The sequence below is a fragment of the Drosophila erecta genome, unplaced genomic scaffold, assembly GCF_003286155.1.
Source record: "Drosophila erecta strain 14021-0224.00,06,07 unplaced genomic scaffold, DereRS2 tig00000055-arrow-pilon, whole genome shotgun sequence".
Taxonomy (NCBI): domain Eukaryota; kingdom Metazoa; phylum Arthropoda; class Insecta; order Diptera; family Drosophilidae; genus Drosophila; species Drosophila erecta.
This window is the reverse complement of record NW_020825200.1, coordinates 2,467,330-2,490,941: the sequence shown is the minus strand read 5'-3', so window position 1 is coordinate 2,490,941 and position 23,612 is coordinate 2,467,330. Positions and strand designations below refer to the sequence as shown.

Below are 23,612 nucleotides of genomic sequence, written 5' to 3'. Positions count from 1 at the left end.
ATTTTTTTTCAATTTTTTTGTCATATTTTTGATGTGATGATGTTGTAGAAATTCAAAAACTTATAAAATGTCCCAAAGCTGAACTTCTATACTCCATAACTCAACTAATCTTAATCGGATTTTGAAGTGGCATACCTCCAAATGTTTCTGGCGCAATTCTCTAAAAATCTGCATTTAAATTTAGAAATTTATTGTTTTTCAATTTTCTTGTCATTTTTTTTATGTGATGATGTTGTAGAAATTCAAAAACCTATAAAATGTCCCAAAGCTGAACTTCTATACCTCATAACTCAGCTAATCTTAATCTGATTTTGAAGTGGCATACCTCAAAATGTTTCTGGAGCAATTCTCTAAAAATCTGCATTCAAATTTAGAATTTTATTTTTTTTTCATTTTTTTTATAATTTTTCTGATGTGATGATGTTGTGGAGACTCAAAAATGACTCAAGGCTGAAGTTCTATACTCCATAACTCAACTTATCTCAATCGGATTTTGAAGTGGCATACCTCAAAATGTTTCTGGAGCAATTCTCTAAAAATCTGCATTCAAATTTAGAATTTTATTTTTTTTTAATTTTTTTATAATTTTTCTGATGTGATGATGTTGTGGAAACTCAAAAATGACTCAAGGCTGAAGTTCTAAAGTCCATAACTCAACTTATTTCAATCGGATTTTGAAGTGGCATACCTCAAAATGTTTCTGGCGCAATTCTCTAAAAATCTGCATTCAAATTTCGAATTTTATTTTTTTTTCATTTTTTTGTAATTTTTCTGATGTGATGATGTGGAAATTCAAAAAAATTAAAAAATGGCCCAAGGCTGAAGTTGTATACTCCATAACTCAATTTATATTAATCGGATTTTGAAGTGGCATACCTCAAAATGTTTGCCCGAATATCTAAAAATTTTGCATTCAAATTTAGAAACTTGTTTGTAATTTTACTGATGTATGATGTTTTAGAAATTCAAAAATATAGATGTTCCAGAAAATTATGAAATTTCTAGTTTGCACTTTCACTAGCTGAGTAACGGGTATCTGATAGTCGCGGAACTCGACATTTTATCTTGTTTTAAGTGAAATCCCTTTTCCAATCTCCCACAAATACTCATCTCCATTATTTCAATTTGAATGCATTCAGCCAGCCGGAAAACACATGTAGTCCATGTTGTTCCGGGCAAACTCAGTAATTTATTCCCAAGACTCTGTGGTCCAAAAGAGTCAGTCAATGGCTTCGGTCTGCTTTTAAATCCCCGTTCCCCTGGCCATTTATATCATTTGGCCACCTCCCTTGGCCTGATTGTTCAGCTGGTGTTCCACTCGTTGAACTCATCAGAAAAGTTCCCGAACAAATTTGCAGCAATTTGTATTTCGGTTTTAGTCCAGCTTTGATCCGACTACAAATAGGAATCTAGCACATATTACACCTATATACGTTGGCTATAAATTTCACTAAATTTTATAAAGTCAACTTTGTGCAGCAAGGGGTGGCAAAAAAAAGAAAAGAAAATGCATGGACGGACACTAAGTGCTTCGCACACGTACCATACGTAAATGTGTTTATGTGTGCTCTCGTACACGAAGCCAAAGGATGAACATTAGATACATCCATGGCTAGACTTCCGTACTTGGCCAACACAGATACTCAGATACTCGGCGCCCCACATACACACACACACACACACGCAGTGGCAAGTGGCAAGTGGCAAGTTAAGCACCCAGCATTGACTACCACAATAGACAACATTAAAGTTGGTTTGCCAGCTTCGGCTTTCCCATTTTCCTCATTTTCCCATTTCCACTTTTCCACATTTTCCTCGTTCGCCCCGTCGGATTGCCTTCGTCTTAACGCCTTCGGAGATCTCTCAAAGCGTTTTTCTCGCTCCTCTCTGATCATCTTACTTAATCATATACCCTTACTTAAAAGGAAATCTTAGGCATGGTAAACATAAATTCCAATAAAAATAGGATACTCGGCTTAATTAATACTGCTAGCTTGTAATAAGAAAATATGGAAAATGACCAGAGAGTAAAATGAAATAATAATTATATTTATTTTTGGTTAAGTCGATGTCCGCCTGAAGTATAGTATTCCATCTATATTTTAAAAGGATTCAATCAAGTGCAAGAATAACCCTTACTATCAGAAACTCCTCCAGAGCATTTCTCCCTGCCGAATCAACACCATTTTAAGGGTATAAAAGGCTTCTGCACTTCAATGACTGCCTGTTTTCTTTACGTTTGCTTTTTCTATATTATATTTGGATTTTCCTAGCCTTTCCCCTCGGTCCCAAACTCTCAGTGCGCGTTAAAAAGAAGAATAGACACATGTGAGCAAATGCCGGGGAAATAAGTAAAAACGAGCACTGTACGTTATATTTTTATTTCGCAGTGGCTCCGCGTGCCGCGTAAATTTTACAAATACGTTTGGGGCCAAAAGGGAGTCCTGTGTGCGCGTCCTGGCAGGAATTCCTCTCTATTTGCTGGGGGATCTGTCTCAGGCTCCCGACCAAGTGCAAACCAAGCGAGACTGAGTTTTTTATGTTGGCTTAATAAAAATACATTTCGCACGTGGAACGGAAGAGGAACTTCACCCACTCAACTGGCTTGCCACTCCACTTTGCTGCATAACCCTTTTCCCCCCATTTTCTATTTGTGGAAATGCACTGCGAAGAAAAACCTCAATGTAACGTTGGATATTCTGATAGCAAGTAGACTTATTTGTACAAATTTTAAATTTGTTTAATACTTTAACGGAAATATTCTGCTTAGTAGTATGTATGTTTACTATGCAATTAAAATGCCATACTTTTCAACTTATAACTACAGCATATTTCTCTGCAACAATTTGATGCCTAACTATACTTAGTGAAAAATGTTCGAATGTCTACTGAAGTGAAACAATTTTTTCATTGGCTCATAAAATATTAAAAGTTTCGATTTTCCGTGCACGCGGAGCGTTTTAGATTCGAGCATTTCAACTGGATGCTGCTGGTCGCAAAAATAAACCGCATTCAGGCAGCACGGCGGCACACACTCCTCCTCCACCCCGGAAAATGCCACCCACCCAGTGGAATCCCGGATAGATAGCATGGGCACACTTACCAGAGAATCCTTCCGGACACGTACAATTGTAGTAGGCCACACCGTCCACACATGTCCCGCCGTTCTGGCAAGGACTCGACCAGCACTCGTCCCAATTCGTTTGGCACTGGATCCCTGTGTAGCCATCAATGCAGTAACACGAGTACGAGCTGTTGTTTTAGTTGTTTCCATCCGGGTGCGGTGGGTGTGCGGAACGGTGTGTCAATGATGCATCAAACGGTGGTAAAAAACAGCCGGATAGCAGCATCGCAGCAAAAGAAAACAGAGAAAACGCAGGTTTAGTGGCAGAACGAACAAAGTGCTTTGGATAGAAATTGTTTCGCGTGTGCAGATACGGATACAGATACAGATACAGCAGTACTATAATGGCAGTGGGCGGACGCGGATAAATTCGCGGATATTCTCTGGGATATATACCTAACCCTATGGCCACACAACTAGATAGCGTTCCGATAAATATTCCCCCTAATATATCTAACTCAAACTGTATTATTCAATCTATAATATTTTATGATATAATACTCCATCTACCACATCATCTTGGAAAACTCCTACTTCTGTTGTTATCCTACTATTCCCAATTATGAAAATACAGCTGAGCTGCATTTGAGTTGGCCTGCACTCCTGTGTTTTCCTGAATAAATTTCCTTGACTTTTCAGGCTTGGATCTCCTACATTCAGACGTAATGCACATACCCTACAGCCAAATCGGCGGCCAGTTGAGTGCTATAAACATTGAAAGAGCGCAACATCGGGCTTGCGGAGTTGTGGAAATAAATATTTGGTAGACATTTGGGACTGGGCTCTCCATTTCCATTTCTATTTCTATTTTGGCCAAGCCGAATTCGAATTGAAACCGAAATGCAAAGAGCGAAAAAAGTGTCAGGGGAACTGTGGCCGAGTGTTATCCGAGGAGCACTGCAAACATGGCAGGAGGATGACTGCCAGGTAACCGGCTTAATTAAAGAAGTTTCTTTGCCGTGTAAATGGGCCAGTGGGGCTGGGGAGTGGGGTAAGTAACGTTGGCTTACTGTTGTCCCTTATAATGGATTACATTAGGATGCAGGAGGCAGCTGATGGCTCCCGGTGCACATGTCTGTTATGGTCTTGGCACGGCATAAGCACCCAGACACACTCGCCCGTTGTGTCCGAACCTTGTTTTCAGTTCACCCGAGTGCGGAGTGAAGCCCCTGGGATTCTGTTCCGGCTGATTATGGGCTACGGTTGGACATTTTCACCCGGGAGACCATTTGATTTGTTGTGCTCAGCCAGGAGCAATTGGGAAATGACTACGTAATGGCTTTGGACCGGCTCCTTGCGGCCGGAATATCAGAGTGGCTATTGCCATCAAGATATTGGACGCTCGGTGCGGTGGGTAATTTTTTGTGCATTCTATTTATAAATATTGCTAATAATTTATTCAATAATAATTCAACCATTAGTCTGTGGCGAGTTCTAATTGTAATTAAATGCTTACAATTAAATGCTTACAACATTCAACATTTTGTACAGTTCAATCTGTTTCAGGACCGAATGAAGTGAACTATTATTGCCTTTAGCAATTTGCCAAGCAAATCATATCCGTCTGCTCATCCTTAACAGCCAACTTTTATTGGAGTCTTCGGAGCGAAGTCATAAAACGGTTAAGAGCCATCTTATCGCTCGAGTAAGCCAGGATAAACCAATAAAATATCAATGTTCTCCGAAGCCAGTAAACTCCTTCGCGCTATTCCCCCTCGACGCAGTCGACCCCAAAGTTTGAGCTGGTCGAAAACTATTCAGTTAATCCGTTTAAATCTCATGGCATCGTGTTAAATTTAATTGCAGCTATAAATTTCGCCTGCCAGCATATAAACTTTCCCATCCATCCGCCTTGGCCAGCCTGAGTTTTTCCACTCCTCTCTATTTTGGGAGGGGAAATGCAGGCGGGAAGCGATTTCAAGCTTCTGGTTTTCGCATTTCGCATTTGACTTGCAGCTTTTCCATGGAGCTATCGTAAAAAATATCTTAACCGCATTTCCCGTCGGTGGTTGGGTGGTTGTGGATGCTTTCTGGGTGGGATTAGCGCTTGCATATATCGCGAAGTGAGCATAGAAAAATAAAGTGGCAGTTACTTAGTCGTATAAATGGCGTCAAGGAGAAGGATTGCCTCGTCTTCTAACTTGTTTGTGCAATCGGTTTTGAGTTACATACACGTATATGTACGAGTATATATGTGTACTTATGGGAAAAGGTCGGTGGAATATGGTGGAATCTCTGACAGTTAAGCCTCAAAGTTTAGCCCACTGAATGGCTGGAAGTGCTGCAATTTGTGGAGCTACTTAGATTTGAATTTGAGATGAAGTGCAGACTCTGGCGATATTTGCAAGGGATTTGCATAGCTTTCTTATCTGAATTTGTGCAAGAAAGAGTGTATTCCTGGCTTAAAGCTGGCTGAATTTAAAAAATGTAACTGCGAACGCCAATGGATGCAAATAACTGCAATATTCCTTAAACTTGATTATCTTTGAGCAGCAGATTTAATTAAATTCCCAGCTGTGGGCGCTGCATTTTTAATAAAACTTGAAATATTCTGCATATCTTGGCCATAAATTTTCTGCATTAAGAATGCACTTCGGTTGCTCGTCCAAGTTAATAATTTTCCAGCTGCTTGCAATTGAAACCCACTTAACCCTTTGGCACGCCCCCTGCCTCTTCCGCCCCAACCCACACCAACACACTTGCAGTGGCCGCAACTTAACCCCATTTAAACGGGCATGCATTAAAAAGTGTGAAGGATGTGAGGCCCATGGTTAGGGGTATTCCTGCCCTGAAACAGGAGCAGAAATAAAACCGAAGCGGGGAGGACAGCTGTGGCAAATTCATTTCCCTGCTAAGTGGCGGCATCAACATCGAGGGTTCCCCATATCGCTTGGCACGGTATGGAAAGGCCCATATATCGGGGTAACTGAAACTGAAGCTGAAGCTGAATGCCCTCCTGATGTGCAAGTGGCACGAGTTTATTGCCACTCGAAATGTGTTGGACGGGTTTATTGGTCGCTGCCTGGCCGATAATCAGCAAAAAAGTAAAACGGTTGGGAGTGCTTTTACCCATTTGGGGATGCTCGAAAAACTTCATCCAGATTTGTCGAATTTAACCAAGACAACTAGTCTGGGTAGCAATGTTAATGTTCTGTTCTGATATTTTGGTAATAAAATATTAAGCTTGTTTAAATTTGCATAAGCCCCTGGAAATGAGTAAACACCTACAAGCGCTGCCATCCCTAGAAATTTGTTAGAGGGCTTTGCACCCGAACTCACCTGTTTAGGCCATCGATGCACACGCCGAACACACAGGGATTGCTGAGGCAGGCGAATCCTGCCTGGCTGCTGCCCACGAGGATGGCCAGGATCAGAACGGGTAGGAGCACACCCCTTGCTAATATCCTTAATGTCGGAAGGAGGATGTTCGGGTTCGAGTTCAGGCTCCGTGTGGCTGTTGCTGATTTTCTAGTGGTGCTGTTGCTGCTGCTGCTGCTGGCAATGGTAGCTGTTATCGTTGGTTTCTCTATTGTTGGTGTTGGCATCTTTAGCAGGTGGTTTCGTTGCATGTCCTTGGGGGCAAGTGTAACACTCAGGCCGGTGGTGGTGGCTCCGTTCGCTGTCAGCGGTGTGGCTGCCCCCAAAGCTGTGCCGGCCCCGTCCTCAGAGTCCTTCGAAGGCAACGCGGCACATCGGCGACCCATGTCGCGTTCAATTTGAGGCGATTCCGCCATCGTCTGCGTATCAAACTGATGCACGTTGCTCATACGCCCCGTGACTGGGGAAATCTTATTTTGATTGATGCTGCTGCGGCTGCTGCTGCTGCTGCTGCTGCAGAGTCGCTTCCACTTGGGTGTCCTTGTTGCTGGTCTTCTATCCGCTTAAGTGCTTTATTAGTTCTCATTGTCTGCCCCACTGATTGTTTGCTGGCCCAGCGGTCCTTGAATGCAATCTGCGTCGCCTGCGCATCGCATCAGCATCCTTGCAGTTCTTGCAGTCCTTGCAGTCCTTGCACTCCTCACAGTCCTCCGCAAGTGGCTGGCATTCTTGTTTATGATTTCGACCGCTTCCTTCTGATATTTCCTGTTTTTTCTACTGCTTATTTCCAGAGCTCTTCAGCGGCGTATTGTGGCTCTTCTGGTCGTTCACATTGCCGCTGCCATTTCAATTTGCAATCTGTAAAAGTGCAGAGCGCAAAGAACAATCGTAAGTATTCTGAGATAATATTTGCGGCCCTCAATTGTTTCGCCGCTCTAAAGTGGCAATTAGATAGCTGGGGAAGTTTTTGTGCTCCCACAATTGGCTGTAAAATGGTAGATATTTTTCCTCAACTAATCTGTGCCATATTACGCTGTGATTTACTGTAATATCATTTTCCACATTAAAGAATTAATTAGGTAAATATTCATTTGCGAATCACTGGGAGCGCATTTGTAATATTAATTGATTTTATTTTAGGGCTTAATACTGCACTGATTGACACTGTTTCTATTTGCGAAATAAACAAGTTTTGACAAAGCCCAACCCAAATCCTCAAACAGCATATCACTTTGTGTGGCAGTCGAAATCCGTTTTACACATCTAATCCATAATGCCGCCATGTGGATACCCATCCTATTTCACTCCGTCTGATGGCCAGATGTACACTACATTTTCCCATTACCCATGTGTCAAAATAAACCCGACAACTTGTTCGCATATCACACATGTGCTGCATGGATTTGGGTTAGTTTTGGGCTTCGGGTACTTGGATGTTTAGATAGGCCCAGAGCATACAGTAAAAGAAATGTTTTCACAGAAAAATGCGGGGCTCTACTTTATTAAATTAACTTGCTGGTCAGTGGACATCCGCCGAGCCTTCCTCCGCTTTAAGACCGAGAAAGTACTTGTAATTCCTTTGCATGCACAATATGCAGACTAATAACTTAGCAACGTTTCTTCCCCACACACTAGTCAGAAAATAAATATTCTTTATGGCTGCTACAGAATGTTTGCCGGAGTTAAAAAGCTGAAAAAAGAGACAGCTTTCGGGACCATTTCAAAGTAGTAACTCGCAACGTCAATTGCAGCAGAACAGCAGAGCAGCAGACTTGTGCGATGGCAACGGATAACTGACCAGGACACTGGGACACTGGAGGAGGGACTTGGATTCCGTATCCCTACCAGGCGCCTCATAGCCCGACTGCACCATCAACATAAATCCGACTTATCTTGGCCAACGACCAAGCAACTGGCACAGTCTTTCATCATCGCTTTGGGGGTCGGAGAACTATCCGACCATATTGTTTGAATGGAGCACTATATGGCCAGCGTCAGTCGCAACGTTGGGATTATAAGCGGCTAATACGAAGAGGAGCCAATGTATGGTGGCCATTTTCCAGCTGGAAATTAGAGTCAGGCTCAAATTGAAAGACGCGGACGCTAGCGTTGATTAACTTGCATAAACTTATCACATATCGTTATGGTAGCTGAGGAAAACGGAAGGTGCACTTAAGAAGTATACACTAGGAATGGTCATTCACAACGTGAGAGCTTTTCATTAGGTTTCATAATAGCACTCCAAAAACAACGTGCTAAGTAAGTTGTCTTAAGAACTGTACTAAAAACATTTCAGCAAACCGCAGGCACAATTTCGCCAAGTGCACTTTCCTCTGTCAGGTTGACGCCAGGCAATAGATCCTGATGATGCTGATGAGGCTCGTGTTGCCATTGTTGCATCCATTTTCCCATCAGCAGGCTGCATTGTCAGGGGGGCAGCAACAAGAACAGCAATAGGAAAAGCGCTAGCTGGAGGGGAGGAAAATGGGTGGGGGAGGTTCCACAGGAGGTACACGGATATCATCACATTGCTGATGACGGCAGGCGACGAGCGGCGGTGAATGAATTTAGCTTGTAAACACAGACAGCATGAAATGCGCACGAACGGCTCAAACTGGCCGAGAGCCAAAGGGGCGGTGGGCGTGGCCGTAGGTGCTGGAGAGGCAATCTCGAATTGCCGGAGAAGAAGCCAGAAGTTGTTCCAGTTACACAGAGAGATGACCGAGTGCATCCGCCACTTTATCCTCCATCGCTTTTCCTCTCCATTCAACAAGAGACAAACAAAATGCTGGTCCTTTCAAGTTGACCAATCAGTTGGGAATCATAGCGAAATCCAAGGCTACATCTCTTTTTAAAGTAAACCGAGAAGAATTCCCAGTATTTCAAATTAAACAGTTGGGACCTTGGCCGTAATCATTAAGTGATATTTTCAGGCCGAGCGAAGTATGCGTTTTTGGCCATCATTAAGCAGGAAATGTCATTAAATTGGTGGCACCTGCATACTCTAGGACCATTTTCCGCTGCGAAAATGTTAGCCAGCAAGGGGAGGGCCATAAAACCAAAACGTTTTCATTCGGCAAATTCTCGTCGTTCACCTGGGTGAAAGCCAGGCCAAAACCGAGATCCACAGCCTAGATGTTTCTGCTTTTATTGTCGCCACTGCTGTTGCTGCCGTTCCTGTTGCCTTTTTATGGCATTTGCAGCAACTGCAACTTTGTGGAAATCCCAGGAGGTGGCACTACGGGGGCACTTGGGGACCCGAGGACTTTGCCATTAACGTGAGCCATTTGCCAACAACTGTGTGTTGACATAATGTTGCAGATTTGCAGGACGAGATGGAAGACGTTGTCGGCTGTCCTTCAAGAATTTGATGACATTAATGAATGGGCCTTGTTAGGCAATGTGTAATCTGGTGGGGTAATTATTAACAGGTTTTCTACGGCCTCGTTAGTCGCTGATGAGTGGCAGAGTGACAGGATTTTTTTTAGGAAGACAGGCCCAGGAAGTTGGTAAGATAAATGCGAAAAGACTGATGCTGAAGGATTGCAATTACAGCAAGGATTTGGAGGGACGTACCTAGCCTACTTAGGCGTCAAATTAGTATTGAATCTGAGCTAATGATTATGATTTATTGCGTAATAATCATAAATCATTCTTCAAAAACAATTACCTGACGGCCTGCCCGTACATCACCTACATACAATATCTGCAATCAAGAAACACAATTGGTTCTGTGGCTAACTCGTTCAACTTGAGCTCTCTATTCTTTGAAATACTTTTCAGAAATTTCCTAGAGTGCTGCTCAGTTTATTTGCCATTCCTTAGACCAGAGAAATTTGCTCGCATAAATTTAATGAAATTGTGCACATTTTTTTGTCGGCTTGTGTTGTGCAATTTATGCAAAGCGCTTTTGAGTAAACAAGTGCTGGCGTAAAAAGTTGAAAATGCTGAGACAACAGAGGTTTTCGTACCCCACTTCTCGCTCATATTGTTAATTAATTCTGACAAATATTGTGCAAATATTTGGAAAAACTCAGCAGCCACCGGGAGCAGAGAGCGTTTATAATAAGGCAAGCAATATGCCGAGCCATTGAGCCAGGATCTTCCGAACACTTTGCGCTGCCTGTGAGTCCTGTAATGTGTGTGTGTAAAGCGTGTGAAAATCGATGGCCAAAAATAAACAATACAACGAACGCGAACGAACGCAGAGTTACACACATGTTAAAATAATTAACTTGTCTTTGACAAGACATATGAGCAAACACACAGCACTCTCGCTCTCCTCTATGTTCATAAAACACGCCATGTGGGCACTGCACAAATACAATTACCTTTAAGTATCCCCTCCCGCCCACCTATACCCGACCACCCCCTTCCCCGTTCTGCAAACACGTGCTCGACCAGCCACCAGTTCCGTTTGGCTAATACGATTACATGGCCTGTTCCATCCACCCACATGAAAGGCCCACCAGAAAAGCCCTGCCCCAAAAATATGGCCATACAAAGCATGCAGCTATTGAATGGCACATAATTTTCCTGAATAGAATCCTTTTTTCAGAAGTTAGATGTTTCATTGAATTCGTCTGGTAAGCTTTCATCGCCACACATATTCCTAATAACTGGTATACCAACTCATTATCTCTTATCCCTGTATATCTAATGCATCTCGACTCACATGGCAGTGTGGAAACGTGACGTCGTTTGCGGGGGGTGCGCCCCAAAGGGGGCGTGGCCAATCGGTCTAGCTCCTGTTGTTATTGTGGTTGCGGGTCGTTATAATTAATTGACTTAAATCAATTTCGGACTTTGAAGTATTCGTGAGCATTTCTCGGTCGCAGTCGCTGCTCATGATGCTCGGAAATGATTTTCATAACTCATACGCAGTGTGGGCCAAATGGGGGTTGAAATTGCTTTGCAGGGGCGCAAAAAAAGTGGCGCACCATGTCTTAATAGGGCATGGTCGATGAAAATATAGCATAATGTCCGCGATAATTTTCCCTATGAACAGCTTGAAGTGTTTGGGTTTTATGGGGTATATATGGAAGAGGTCTGGGTCGAAAAACCAAGCTGGGCTTCCACTTCCGATTGAGTACACCCATTTGGGAAACGGTTCGCTTTTTATCCTAGGAGGAAACGCCGTGCCCAGTGCATTATCTTTGGCTCCGCTTTTGCGTTGATCCCTTTGGAAGGCGGATAACATGCGACATCCGCTGCCTAGGAAGTTCAAAGCCTTCGAGATATATGACTGCCATATCCTGGGCTGCATCTGCGTCAGCTCCAAGATTAAGTGTCAGCACGCGCTCCATTTTCGCACACAAAGGAGCCGCTGGCAGGATACGCGATACACGAAGATTGCGTATACGCCATGTGTGCGCCTTTCTCGACTTTGGCGCCTTTCTCTTGGCTTTCGTCCCATCTGCTGACCTCCGACATTAACATTGTAGTGTGCTCTGCTAGCTTTCACTCTTTGTTTTGTAAATGTGTTTTAAAAATGTTTCGAATGCTGTCGTTGGTTTCCTCCGGTTTCCTTCCTTTTGTGTTTGCCCGTTTGGTCTGTGTAAACACTTCCCCTGACCCCTGGAATATTTATTAAAGCAATCTGTGCTGCCGGCAGATTTATTTAAGCGTATTTGTCTTGCAATTCATACACATCGCGTTGCATTCTTATTTCCCCAATTTTTGTTTCGAACTTGTTTCGCTCGGTTTCGATGGCCATCTGGCCAGCGAAACAACAAACGTAAATTGAATTTGAATTGGTTATTTATACGTTTATCTGCGAACATTGTCTGGCTGAGGTGAAGTCGGTGGACACATTGGTTTGATTGCTGTAACTGTCCTTGGCTGTCCACGTTTTCGATTTGAATAATTAATTCAATTGATTGGCTTTGGTCAAGACTAACCACATTGTGTAGCATAAGCTTGGTCGATTTGCTGGAGCATTTCGATGATTAAGTAGTTCCCTCGAAAGTGGAGTCTAGGGAGCTGCTATTCTTTAATCAAAAACTAATTCATTAATATTGTCAAATTCCCTCATCGGGGCGGGTAGCTGCCTTATTTTTCCGGCTTATTTTCCGTTCGTTTTCATTTCCACATTTCGTTCTTGGCTTTCTCTGCCATCAAAAATCAATATGAGCATGAAATATGCCCGGGCAATGCTCATAAGCCCAAAATGTGTGGTCTTCTCCGCTCGGCTAATCCTGTGCACTACTTTCGTTTGCTTTCCGCATGGGGAAAAGTGCTCCACTTCGAGGGGAGCTCCTTGCACAGCCTCAAACAGTTTCGCCAGAAAATCACGACGCCGCAAATGCAATAAAACCAGGCAGCACACAAATGTAACATAAACAACACAAAGGGTTTTCCAGGGGCGTGGCTTTGGGGGCGTAGGCAGAAAGGCAGAAAGGCATCGGCATGGATACATCGATTATACAAGTGGATGGAAACCAAGCCGAGTAGTGGGCGGAGATAACTCCGATGGCTCCTTCTACACAACACACACACTCATTGTGCGTGTGTGTGTGTGCGAAAGCCGACGGAGCAAAAATGTTGCATACTGCCAGGCGCCCAAAACATTCCCAACATTTTTCGTAGTGGTAATAAAAGTTTTTATCGCTTTAAATGAAAATTTTTCGCTTCCGCAATGTGAAATTTCGTTTTTCCTGCCCGCATCTCTCCGTGTTACTCGCACTGTATGTTTATTATTGCACTTGCCTCATGTTTCCCTTTTTTTTAGTTTTAGTTTCGGCTTAACACTCGCATTTAGTGGGCGTGGCTCATTGGTGTCTGTGTCTTTGGCTACAATTGTAATTAAAATTGTGCAACTTAAGTGAATGCCTCTGCCATATATTTATGTGGGCGACTGTAATTGCATACACGTCTTCGCCGAGGAGTAAAGTGTTTGCATTTGCAAATGAGCAGAAAATTAAGTTAATTTAAATGCAACTCGCTTACCCAGGCAGCTGCGAATTCGAGCTGGTGCTGGAAATTTGTTCATATTTGCTTAAGTTTAATGGGAAAATGCAAATGCTCATGTATTTGGCTTGTGCTAGGCAGAAGATTTTGAATATAAATTATGTGGAGGAGATTCAAGAACAAGGAAGAGATCTCGGAAAGCAAATAATATTTAATATGCATTTTGGCCTAGCTCATCGAGATACGAATGGTTTCTTAAAGATTTTGCTAGATTTTCAATTAGCTTTCCCTTGGTATGTTACTCCAAAATAATGAGCCGTGAATCTAGACGTTCGCATTAATTGCTTTAAACTTTCGTTTGACTCTTAGTCAATAAGGCCTTGAAATGATTGCCAATTAGCTTTTTTGTCCCGCCAATATCACGTCGCAGCAATTAAATTAGTAGATGAAAATCGTTTCCCTTTTGTCTTCTGCGAAGTCAAAGCGTTTAACTTTGTAGCAGCGAAGGGAGCATAAAAATGAAACCCGCTCAAAGGAATTTTTCGCTGGCAAGTCGACGCGATGCGAGGCAAGTTAATTAACCATGGAAGCTCGGTTGCGAGTGCCAGAGAGCAGGGAAAGCCGGGAAAGCGGGGAAAGCGGGGAAAACCACCAAACTGTGCTGCTGCTGGCGATGTTGTCGGTGGTGTTCTCGGTGGCGAATGGCGGTTGCTGTCGGCAGCTGACCAAATGAAGAGCTGACCAAGTCGCAGGGACGCCTTTTGTGCGGCTTGTTAGGTTCTGCAGTGACAAGTTGGCGGTGGAAAGTGGAAATGGGGCGGGGAAATTGTGGGGGTAGCGGGAAAATCGAAAATGTTCTGGACAATCGTTTGCGGTTTGAATGGCATTTCCGCTGAAGGTTTCCGTCAAACCCCCCCATCCATCTGCGTAAGCTTTTTGCTTTGATTCTGGCGAATTCTTTTGGGGAACCACCGGAATGCGTTTTAATCAATAGCCGACTTTGCGGCGGATGTGTGCGGTAATTTATTGGCCATGCATTTAATATTTATAGCTGAAACTTGCCAGCTCTAATGTTAAATTCATGGGCTGTTATAGAATGGATCTGTTTCCATTGTGGCAAAATTGCACCATTAATATTATTTGTAACTGCAATGACCATAATTTTCCCTATTAAAGCACGCTGTGAGAACTGCATCTTTACACCTCGGAAAGTGTAATCCCGGCCAGAGCTGTGTTAATGCATTCCCTCAACTGCGGGAAATCTAGCCATTTGGACGCGCAGATTTCCTTGACTTATGGCCCATCGGACCCTGGTTGGCAGTAGGCCAGTTGCGGACGCAACCACATGGCTAAGATGTCAGGCCTCCGCGCAGTGAAAAGCGTTGGCCATTTCCACTGAAGAGCGGGGCTTCCCAGCCATTGACTCACACACACACACACACACAGGCTGGCACGGGGGAAAATGGAAAATGGAGAGAGGGCGGGCAGAGTGGAAAAGCTGGAGAGGGGGCGCGTCAATGTCCCTCGTGTAACTTTTCATTTCGCTGAGTTCTTAATTAAATTATGAATTATGCACAGTTAGTTAAATAGACGAAAGCTCGTCCCCTGGGTTTTTGCTGCATATTTATTTCTTTTTTGTTCTTTAAGATTTAGCAGAGCTTACATTGAAGACGGATTTACCAGCGGGTATGGGAATATGTATAATGTGTACATATAAAGGTAAACAGAGCTTTTTTACATTTTAGCTTTATGTTTGTTTGCCTCGTAAATGGCATTACTAACCCAAATACTTTGTTATTGGCGCTGTCTGTGTGAGGGGCATAAATAAGTCGCTTATTTATTGCACGTACGTAGGGAAAACGCCACCATACACGACCTTAAATGGGCACAAAGTGAAAGTGTCTGCCCTTTTCCGCCGCTTTCACTCGTATCGAGTTTCCCTCTTCGACGCGAAGAATCGGAGAATCCTCCGCACTTTTATTCACACCCTGCCCGGTATTTGTGATTTTGGGCTTGGCGCATAAAAGTGTGTAATAAAATCGCTTGAATCTGTCGTTATTTATGACCACAACGTGTACAAATATTAATGGCGGAAAAGTGCGAAGGGGGCGGGGGTTCAAGTGTGTTTTAAGTTCCTCGCTGACCTCATTGTTATACCATAACGACTGAAAGTTACCATAACCACTGAAAGTTTCCATTTAGCAGATAAATTCATTATGATTAAATGATGGACCGTTGCCAAGCCATAAATAAACAAATCTTTGCGTTCCGAACCCGAAAACAAAGCAAATATTTACTCCAAACTTAGCCTGCCACTTCAGTTTCCCTTGAGCAAACAAATCGCCAACTAAACTCGAACCTTTTGGCGTTTCGCCCACTGAAAACGAGAAGAAATTAGGAATTTAAATTTCGCGTGGTTTAAGCACCAGATGCGACGCCGTAAGGTGAACTACAATGCAGCCAATGGAAAATTCGCCAAGTGCTCAGCATTGGCATGCTCCTGCTGCACTGAGAAAAATTCGATAAAAGTAAGTCCTGCTGTAAAAACCTTCAGGTCACAGAATACACATTTTTCTAATGCCCAACCATTTTCGCTCTGTGCACAAGGACTGGGCTGTTTGAAAGTGTGTGTCTCCCGGTGTTTTTCGGATGTGCCACCAACTCCAAAATAAGTATGTTTTATGCTGTGCCGCAATAGCAACAACGTGCAGTAACAACAACCAGCCACAACAACTCTTCGTTGTTCGCTGCGGAAGCGGAAACTTCAAAGCGCAAACACTTGGCTTTATGAAGCTGTCGAGGGGCTGAGGGGGCAAATCCTTCCGAAGTGGCGGGAAACCAAGGGAGCGGGGAGCGGAAAATGGAGGTGAGGTAACAACAGCATGCGGCACACCAGAAGCACACCTCCAGCCAGAGGCGTATCAAATGGGGGGTGATGCTTGTGCATCTCATACTTGGCAGTGTCTACAACATGGAATTAGAATATGCAAACTTAAAAAAGTAGCGTGGCCACATTCAAAGTTAATGAAGGGTTCTTAAAAAGTTGTGTTTTTATATCAGAGTTTTCGTAACTTTTTGGGGTAATGCCTTCGAATGGTGTCCTATTACATTATTTCGTGAGCTGTGACGATTATTTCGACCGGAAACGGGAAAATATGGTCCGAATTCCCCCCCAAAAGATTTTCCCGCACGCACGTGCATTTCGCTCCAGAAAACTCTGCGTATCGCGTGTGAGGGTCCTGTGTCTTGTGAATTAATTCACGCATTGCGGGGAATTTTGAGTTTCTCTTTGGGGCAAAAGGAAGCATTGCCTGCAAAGTTGTCAACTCGGATTATTTCATTTGGACAGCCCTTCAGGATTTTCAACTTTGTCGTTATTGTCGCCGCTTTGTTATTAATTCACTGAACACTTGTTGTAGCTGCTGCTGTAGTTGCTGGAATTGTTGTTTCTTATTGTTCCAAATGTAATTTATATCCTGCGTCACCAGCTGCGGACCGAACAAAACAAAAGAATTCCGGAAAAAGGACGTGAAGGACCCAGCAAAGGGGAAAGCCCAGGACAATAAAATTTTGAGCAATTTCACTGTCAGTTGCTGCCGTTAAATTTACTTACTGGCAGGTACTGGCGACTGCTTTTCCACTCGCACTTAATTATTCACTGGTTTTTTTTTAAGAGAAGTTTAACAAATATTCGCGCTTGCCTCGTTAAGTTAAAGTTTTTGTAAGCAAGGCTTTAAACTCAAATGAATGACTTTTCTTTGGGATGTATTTGATTTCAGGACAATCTGAACAATTTTCACCTCTTTTCTTTGACTGCGTTGAGTGAAAGGACCGGCCGAAAAAAACTTCCATTCACACATTTTTTCCGCTTCTCCATTTTCCATTTTTAAAATACCTTATGGCATGAAACACCCTATTCCTTACTTTTGTGCTCCTCACAAAATGCGTAAACTTAACTTGATTTCAGACAATTTTTTCGTACTTTTTCATGATGTGCCTTTCTATGTTTTCTTTGGCCAAACAATTCCTTTTGAAGGTCCTGGCCAAGTGCTTTGCCAAAAAAATGTCGGGACGAGGATGCAAGTTGTAATTTCATTTCTCGCAACTCTTTGAGATTTTCCCGGACATTTTTTCCATGTGTGTTGGGGGGCGTGTTTAATTCAAGTTGGCAAACAACATAGAGATAAAGTTTGCTTGGATTTCACTGAAATTGTTGCTGTTCATGTTATGGCCCATTTTCCCTCTACCTCTGGTTACTTTCATTTTGAGTCTCCCAAGGCCTGTTGTCGTTTCCTTTATTGCATTTGTTATCCTGCTTGTTACCCTCGATTTTTTCCGAGGCTTAAAGCGAAATTCAACAATTTATTGCGTCCACTTTACTTGGCCAGCTTATTTTGCTTATTCATGACCCAAAGCAAAAGCAATTTAACTTTTTGCTCATCAGTAAAGCAAACTTAATTTGTTTGAATATCACTTTCACAAAATATTGAATATTTATCTTTGCATTAGGTTATAATCCTTTTTAATATGGCAGTTGCCATGCAGATTGCATTTAATTCCAATTTAAATTGAAGTCCTCTGTTAGCTTATTCTAATTACATATTTTCTTGGCAAAACTTTCAAATAACTTTGAGAATTAGTTTTGCAGGCTTTTAACTTTAAAGAGATTGCAACTTGTTGAGAAAGTGAAGTTTATAAAAGGTCATTCCACAAGTTTTCATGCTCAAAGGACATTGAATATTTATGAAAGAAAACGAGGTCCCCACATTTATGTATAATAATAATATTTCTCTAAGACGCCTCACAAATACATTTATGAACTACTATTTTATTAATTGCCAACGCTTAAAGCAATTTAAATGTTTTTTTTGGCAACCCTTTTCAAAAAAATTATCTACTAAATCTGTCACAGAAGTTTTCATGAATAGTGGCTCTCAAACTATTTTGGCAAGTTTGCCAAGTAAACATTTCAATTTTGAACAAGTGCCACGCCCACAAATTGGGTCAAGAGGGGCGAAAGGAAGAGTTGAAATAAATTACATCCTTTCGGCCATTCCTGCTTGTTTGCGGAATGTCAACTCTCCGTTCTGGCGTATCTTTTTTTCAATCTTGAAATGCGGTATTCGGCCAGGAAAGACGGTTGCCAATGCCATTAAGAGGCTTAAATTATGGCAATTTGGCTATTAAAAATGAATTTCGTGGGCCGAATGTTCGGTCTTATCTGTCATAATGTTGATTGTCACATACCAAGTCAGTATCTGGCGATTATTCTTGTGTTAGGGGGTTCCCCTGGTTTTCTGTCCGCTAGCTGTGTGTTCCTTTGGCTATTTTTGTTGTTTTTGGTCACGTCATCGATTAGCAATGTGTTGCCATGGCATCTTCCACTTTGCAGCAGCACAACACAAACACCCAGGGAACGGGGGCGGAAAACCACACAAACTAGCACGACTAACTCTCCCTTGAAAATCCGTAAAAGTCCTGACCGCAAGAGTTGTAAACAAGCAAAATCCGCTCGTTATTCGATTTTTTGTTTTTTTGCTATATGTTTTCAAATCCTGCCTTGGCTAGGACGGCATATCCTTGCGTTTTTACACGAAATCGCACACACAGTTTTTCCTCTGTTTTTCACACCGTTGCACTTGGGTCGTGGGTAATGATGGACCTTTTCCACTTGCGCTTCCCGACCAACTGAACTGATCCTTGAGGGACTGCGACTGGAACACGACCGTCTGCTCGCACGGCTCGCCGTCAACTGGTTCGCCTCGAGCTTCCTTAGAGCTATCGTTCCCGGAAAGCCGAGTCCGCAGAACCGAGCGGGGAAATTGCGTCGTGAATAATGCATTTTCCACCTACGATGACAGAATTTCCCTGGCTCTCTTCGGCCAGCGCTTTGGCTCTCTTTCTTGTTTTGGGCAATTCGCTGGCATTCAGTTTTCCGATTTTTCCTTTGGCCAGGTGGTGGGTTCGCAGTTTGCCGGTTTGTTTACGTTTTTGTGTGTTGGCCCGCTTTCTTTCAAGCCGGCTTTCTTCGCTGGCCAACATATGAGTGCTCCTTTGGGGTGGCTCGGTGGCTCTCCTACGAAAACTAAGTTCTAAATTGATTGAGGAGCTTTACTTTGGTTAGAGGGTGCGGTTTTGCTAAGTCACAATGTTCCAAACACGCTAACGAGGGTTGGTAATCATTTTCTTTGTCGAGGGAGACCTGGCGCTGTCCAAACAACATATTAAATACAATAAATTGAAGTATTAGTATTAGTATTAATTTTCTGTTCAATTTAATGCGTTTATTTTGTACCTATTTCAACTTGAATTCACAAGTAATGCTGTCCCAGTATCGAAAAGCTCCTAAATAAACTTCACCAAGGACCAGCCAATAATAATGACAAATATGGCCAAGGCTCCAACTGCTTGTTAGTCCTCTCCATGACCCCTGACCTTTGCCCTTTTAACCACAGAAACTGTTCACCGCCTGAATGTGGCAGGCAAACCGCTTCTGGTCGCAACTTCGTCTGGTTTCGGCTTATTTACAACAATTTTTCGTTACGTTTCGTTTCAGGCCTGGCCCAAAGCCACAAGCACCAAAGGCATCTGGCCACGGGGACGAGGAGAGTGGCACAATAGACAAAGTGTATCAATTATAATACGGGCACAAGGCGAAGGATCCCCAACTGGGGGCCAAAGGTAGGGGAACCGGGATTCAGTAGCCAGTAGCCAGGAGTCCAGGAGTTGGAGCCAACACAAAGAGAAAAGCAACTAAAGGTATTACCTTTCTTTGATCGTAATTAAAAAGCCTTTTTTATTAAATTACAGTGTATCTATATTATGTAAAGTATTTGCTTTTAGAACTTTAATTCTCGATTAGTTGCACAGTGAATCGAAGACTTAAAGTTAACTTTGACTAAATGAAAGACTTGTGGCAATATGACTGTGTATTCTGATATCCTTTTTTGCAACTGTACAGACAACCACACTCACACGCACACACAGACATGTTGGCTACGACAAGTACAACCACAATTACCTCGGATCCGGGCATCCTCTGTTTTCATCACTGCAACGTGAAAGTTTTCTGCTTCACTTTGCCGCACACTTGTCCCCATTGCAATGCCCCACTGGACGCGGATGCCGATGCGGATGCAGATGCGGATGCGGATGGGGATGGGAATGCGGATCCGAGTGCGCAACTAGACAGGGCCGTGCCACGCCTCCTGCTCCTGCCCTTCCGCCTGCCATATCCTTTTGTGCGGGCCACGCAGCATCCGTGCGCCATTGTCCTGCGTCCCTCCGCCGGCGATTTCCTCAAGTGAGTATGGTGCAACCCTTCTAAAAACCCATTTGCTGCAGCTGGTGACATTTAAATCCACCAGCAAATCAACGAAATGTTTTTATTAGTTTCAATGTGCATTTGCAACTGGAGTGGTGCGCTATCGAAATCATTTACACACCCAGTTTGTTTAAAGTATGAAATGTTCCAAAGTTATGTTCTATAGCTTATTCGAAATAAAAAAAAAAGTTTAAATGGTAAAAGCCGAAGCCAAGCCAAAACCTGAATATTCCAAGCGGCTTGGCACCGTTTATTCGCAGCCAGAATCATCTAAAATTCGAACGGAACAAATTTGTGCAAATATCTGTTGGATGTGTTTTTGTTTTTTGTGCTCCGCTTGGAGTATCTTTTATGGCTGGAATATATTTTTGATGCGCTGTGTTTCCGCAGCGATTACAGCAACGCCACCGATTTGCATATCGCAGTGACCACATCCGGCGGCGACATCGTGGAGTTCGATCGCTTTGGCCTGCGCCGCCATCGGCGGGATGATAATCCTCCGGAGTGGCGGCAGTCGCTGATGGTGGGCGATGTGCCGGAGCCGTGGCACGACTTCTGGGACGAGGTCCTGCAGCAGGTGAGTGCGGAATACGAAATTAAAGGGTGCCTCGATTTGAAGCAGCCACACAGTTGTTCATCTAGGTTTTTGTTCGATAAATAAGAAGCAAATGGAGTGAACAGTATTAGTACCTTCACCAATCCATTCACTCTGCTGTGCATCAATGCAAATCCCAAACCTCTCATCGCTGCTTTCGACATTCGCATTCGCAGATCTGCGCCCAATCGGTGCGTTGGTCCATCGCCAGCTATGCGGAGGAGAGCCACAACTGCTACGCCTTCGTCCTGGCCTTCCTGCAGGCCCTGGGCCACGCCCACCTGAGCGAGGCCGCCCGCAGCAAAACCGCCTTCTGCGAACGGTGCATTGTGCCAAGGACGACGACGGCGGGCAAGTACATCTCGCTGTATCGCAAAATCCGCAGGAGCGGCATCTACGTCCATCGCCAGCAGCCCAAAAACCGCTGTAAGCCAGCATCCGCAACTTCTCCAAGTTCCTGCCCCTCGGACTCGTGCGATGGCCTTGGCAGCAACAAAAAGGTCTCAAAGAAAGGATACTCCGGCAGCAGTATTACAGGACTTGCCAGCCGTCCGCGGCCAACGCTCTGCACCATCGAAGAGTAGTTAATCTATTAGCGAGAAATTGTGTTTGCAACCTTACGAAGACTTTATTGTAGTTACATTTAATAAATGGATAACAACAAACTTTACTTTAATTTTACAAAAGAAAAACTTTGTATTCCTTTCTTTGGCATTAAATCTGTTTAAAAACATTGCTTGTTAATTATCTTTCGAACGTTATCAGAATTATGAACATATGGCACATTTTTGGTAATTCACAGGTGCGGTTTAGAGTTCATGTACATTTCGGAATGCTTTAGTAAATATAGTACGAAGTATATTCAGCATATGGGGCGTGCGACGTTCTCTCTGAACATGTTGTTGTAGTTGCCAGGGGGATTGTAGTTGCACACAACATAGATGGTTCTGCCGCTGAAGAAAATGTTTAGGCAACGATTTAATAATAAAGTTTGGAGCTTACCTCTTGGCAAAACCCACGCCCAACTCGGTGGAGCTCATCCAGACCACCTGAGTGAAATGGCCCGTGTTTCCTTGAAACGACGGATAATTCCAATTGTAGTCTTGAATCTCTTCGTACCAGGATCTTACGGCATCGGCACCTTGCAGATTTCCACCGGAGGCCATGTAAATGTTCTCACCATACCCACTGTTCTGGCGATGTTGCATGCAATTTGTGGCCAGCAAATACTGCATAAGTGGAATGTCGTGTCAATGTTGCTTTAAATTAGTTAACGATCTAAAGAGCACTCACATTGGCCCATTCCGTAGCCAACTGATTCAGCCTGGGACTCAAAGTCAGTGGTTGAGCTCCATGCTTGGCCCGATATGAATTGTGGGCTTGAAGAACTTCTTGCTCGAACTGAGATTGGAAATTTAAGTAATAAGCACAAGGATATATAACACTTATTTTATTTTAGGGAGCTGAAGGAGTTTAGATTGCTTTCCTTCTTACTTGTTTAACGTCCATAATGCCGTTTAGTATTAACGTTTTCACTGCAGTCAATTTGAAATTAAATTTTCAGCTGCGCTGTTACTTTGGAGCCACTTTGGAAACTGATGTAGCGTGGGGATCAGCGAGCCTATTTATTCAGTTCTTATCAGTTCGCGATGGCTCTTATCGGATGTGATTAAGCCAGAGCTATATACTCCAATGAACTAGACGCTTGTTTGTCTTACCATTCTTCGGAAGAATTATAGGTGGATAATCAGTAGCCGCGACTACTCGCTCGGCACGTATCAGTGCCAAAATTTAAATCGCCTGCTTGGATTAATCTCCACAAAAACACTAACCGACGCCAGGACTAAGGACCAACCAGGACACAGCAACTTCTTGCGACAGCAGCTGTAATGCTGTAAGCTGACCACCAAAGACCATTTAACACAAATGGTGATCCCCACAAGTATACTACACTTTTCACTTCTCGCTCTGCTAACACACACACATGTGCGGCGGTAAATGTTAAACTAACAGTAATGTAGAATTTTATAGAACTCAAATATTTAATTGATGAGATGAGTCGGTGGTTGGAGTTGGGATTTTGCTGATCTGCGCGTCTTGAAGGATGTCGTTTCCACTCCTTGAATATCCTGGCCTGGACTTTCGCGATCATTTCACCCGAACTTTCACGCACAAATTTAACACCTTATCGCGCGCTGACAACTTGGGTTTTGAAGCCCAGTGCACTGCATAAAAAAAATGAAATGAGTATGACGATTAAGATGCCGTTGTCGCGATGCCGATCGTACCTAATAAAGCATAAAGCACCTTGAACATTTCGTATATACCAAAATGCTTATCTC

General features: G+C 43.3%; 3 protein-coding genes across 6 annotated transcripts in view; 1 reads left to right on the top strand and 2 right to left on the bottom strand.

The window, feature by feature from the left end:
* Positions 1 to 19,119, bottom strand: part of LOC6542857 (protein eyes shut) — a 52,622-nt gene extending 33,503 nt beyond the window's left edge. The window contains exons 1-3 of the mRNA XM_001968363.3: positions 18,599 to 19,119; positions 6,404 to 7,300; positions 3,104 to 3,252 (exon numbers count right to left, since the gene is read on the bottom strand). Of these exons, the coding sequence (XP_001968399.2) occupies positions 3,104 to 3,252; positions 6,404 to 6,891 (637 nt within the window). The 5' untranslated portion in view covers positions 6,892 to 7,300; positions 18,599 to 19,119. The remainder of the gene's footprint in view (positions 1 to 3,103; positions 3,253 to 6,403; positions 7,301 to 18,598) is intronic.
* Positions 1 to 21,966, top strand: part of LOC6543141 (MKRN2 opposite strand protein) — a 53,842-nt gene extending 31,876 nt beyond the window's left edge. For 3 of the 4 annotated variants that reach the window (XM_001968362.3, XM_026979276.1, XM_026979275.1), the window contains 4 exons: positions 19,908 to 20,110; positions 20,313 to 20,654; positions 21,066 to 21,252; positions 21,447 to 21,966. In XM_001968362.3, coding sequence (XP_001968398.1) covers positions 20,341 to 20,654; positions 21,066 to 21,252; positions 21,447 to 21,854 — 909 coding nt within the window. In that variant the 5' untranslated portion in view covers positions 19,908 to 20,110; positions 20,313 to 20,340 and the 3' untranslated portion in view covers positions 21,855 to 21,966. Of the gene's footprint in view, positions 1 to 7,233; positions 7,331 to 19,907; positions 20,111 to 20,312; positions 20,655 to 21,065; positions 21,253 to 21,446 lie in introns of all 4 variants that reach the window. The other variant, XM_026979277.1, reaches the window with a different exon arrangement.
* Positions 21,967 to 22,011: 45 nt separating this feature from the next.
* Positions 22,012 to 22,871, bottom strand: LOC6541906 (Golgi-associated plant pathogenesis-related protein 1). Its single transcript, XM_026979279.1, has 4 exons — positions 22,765 to 22,871; positions 22,564 to 22,671; positions 22,273 to 22,499; positions 22,012 to 22,223 (listed from the first exon to the last, which is right to left on the bottom strand). Exons 1-4 carry the CDS (start codon positions 22,777 to 22,779, stop codon positions 22,133 to 22,135), a joined length of 441 nt encoding a protein of 146 aa, XP_026835080.1. The 5' UTR covers positions 22,780 to 22,871; the 3' UTR covers positions 22,012 to 22,132.
* Between the last annotated feature and the right edge of the window lie 741 nt (positions 22,872 to 23,612).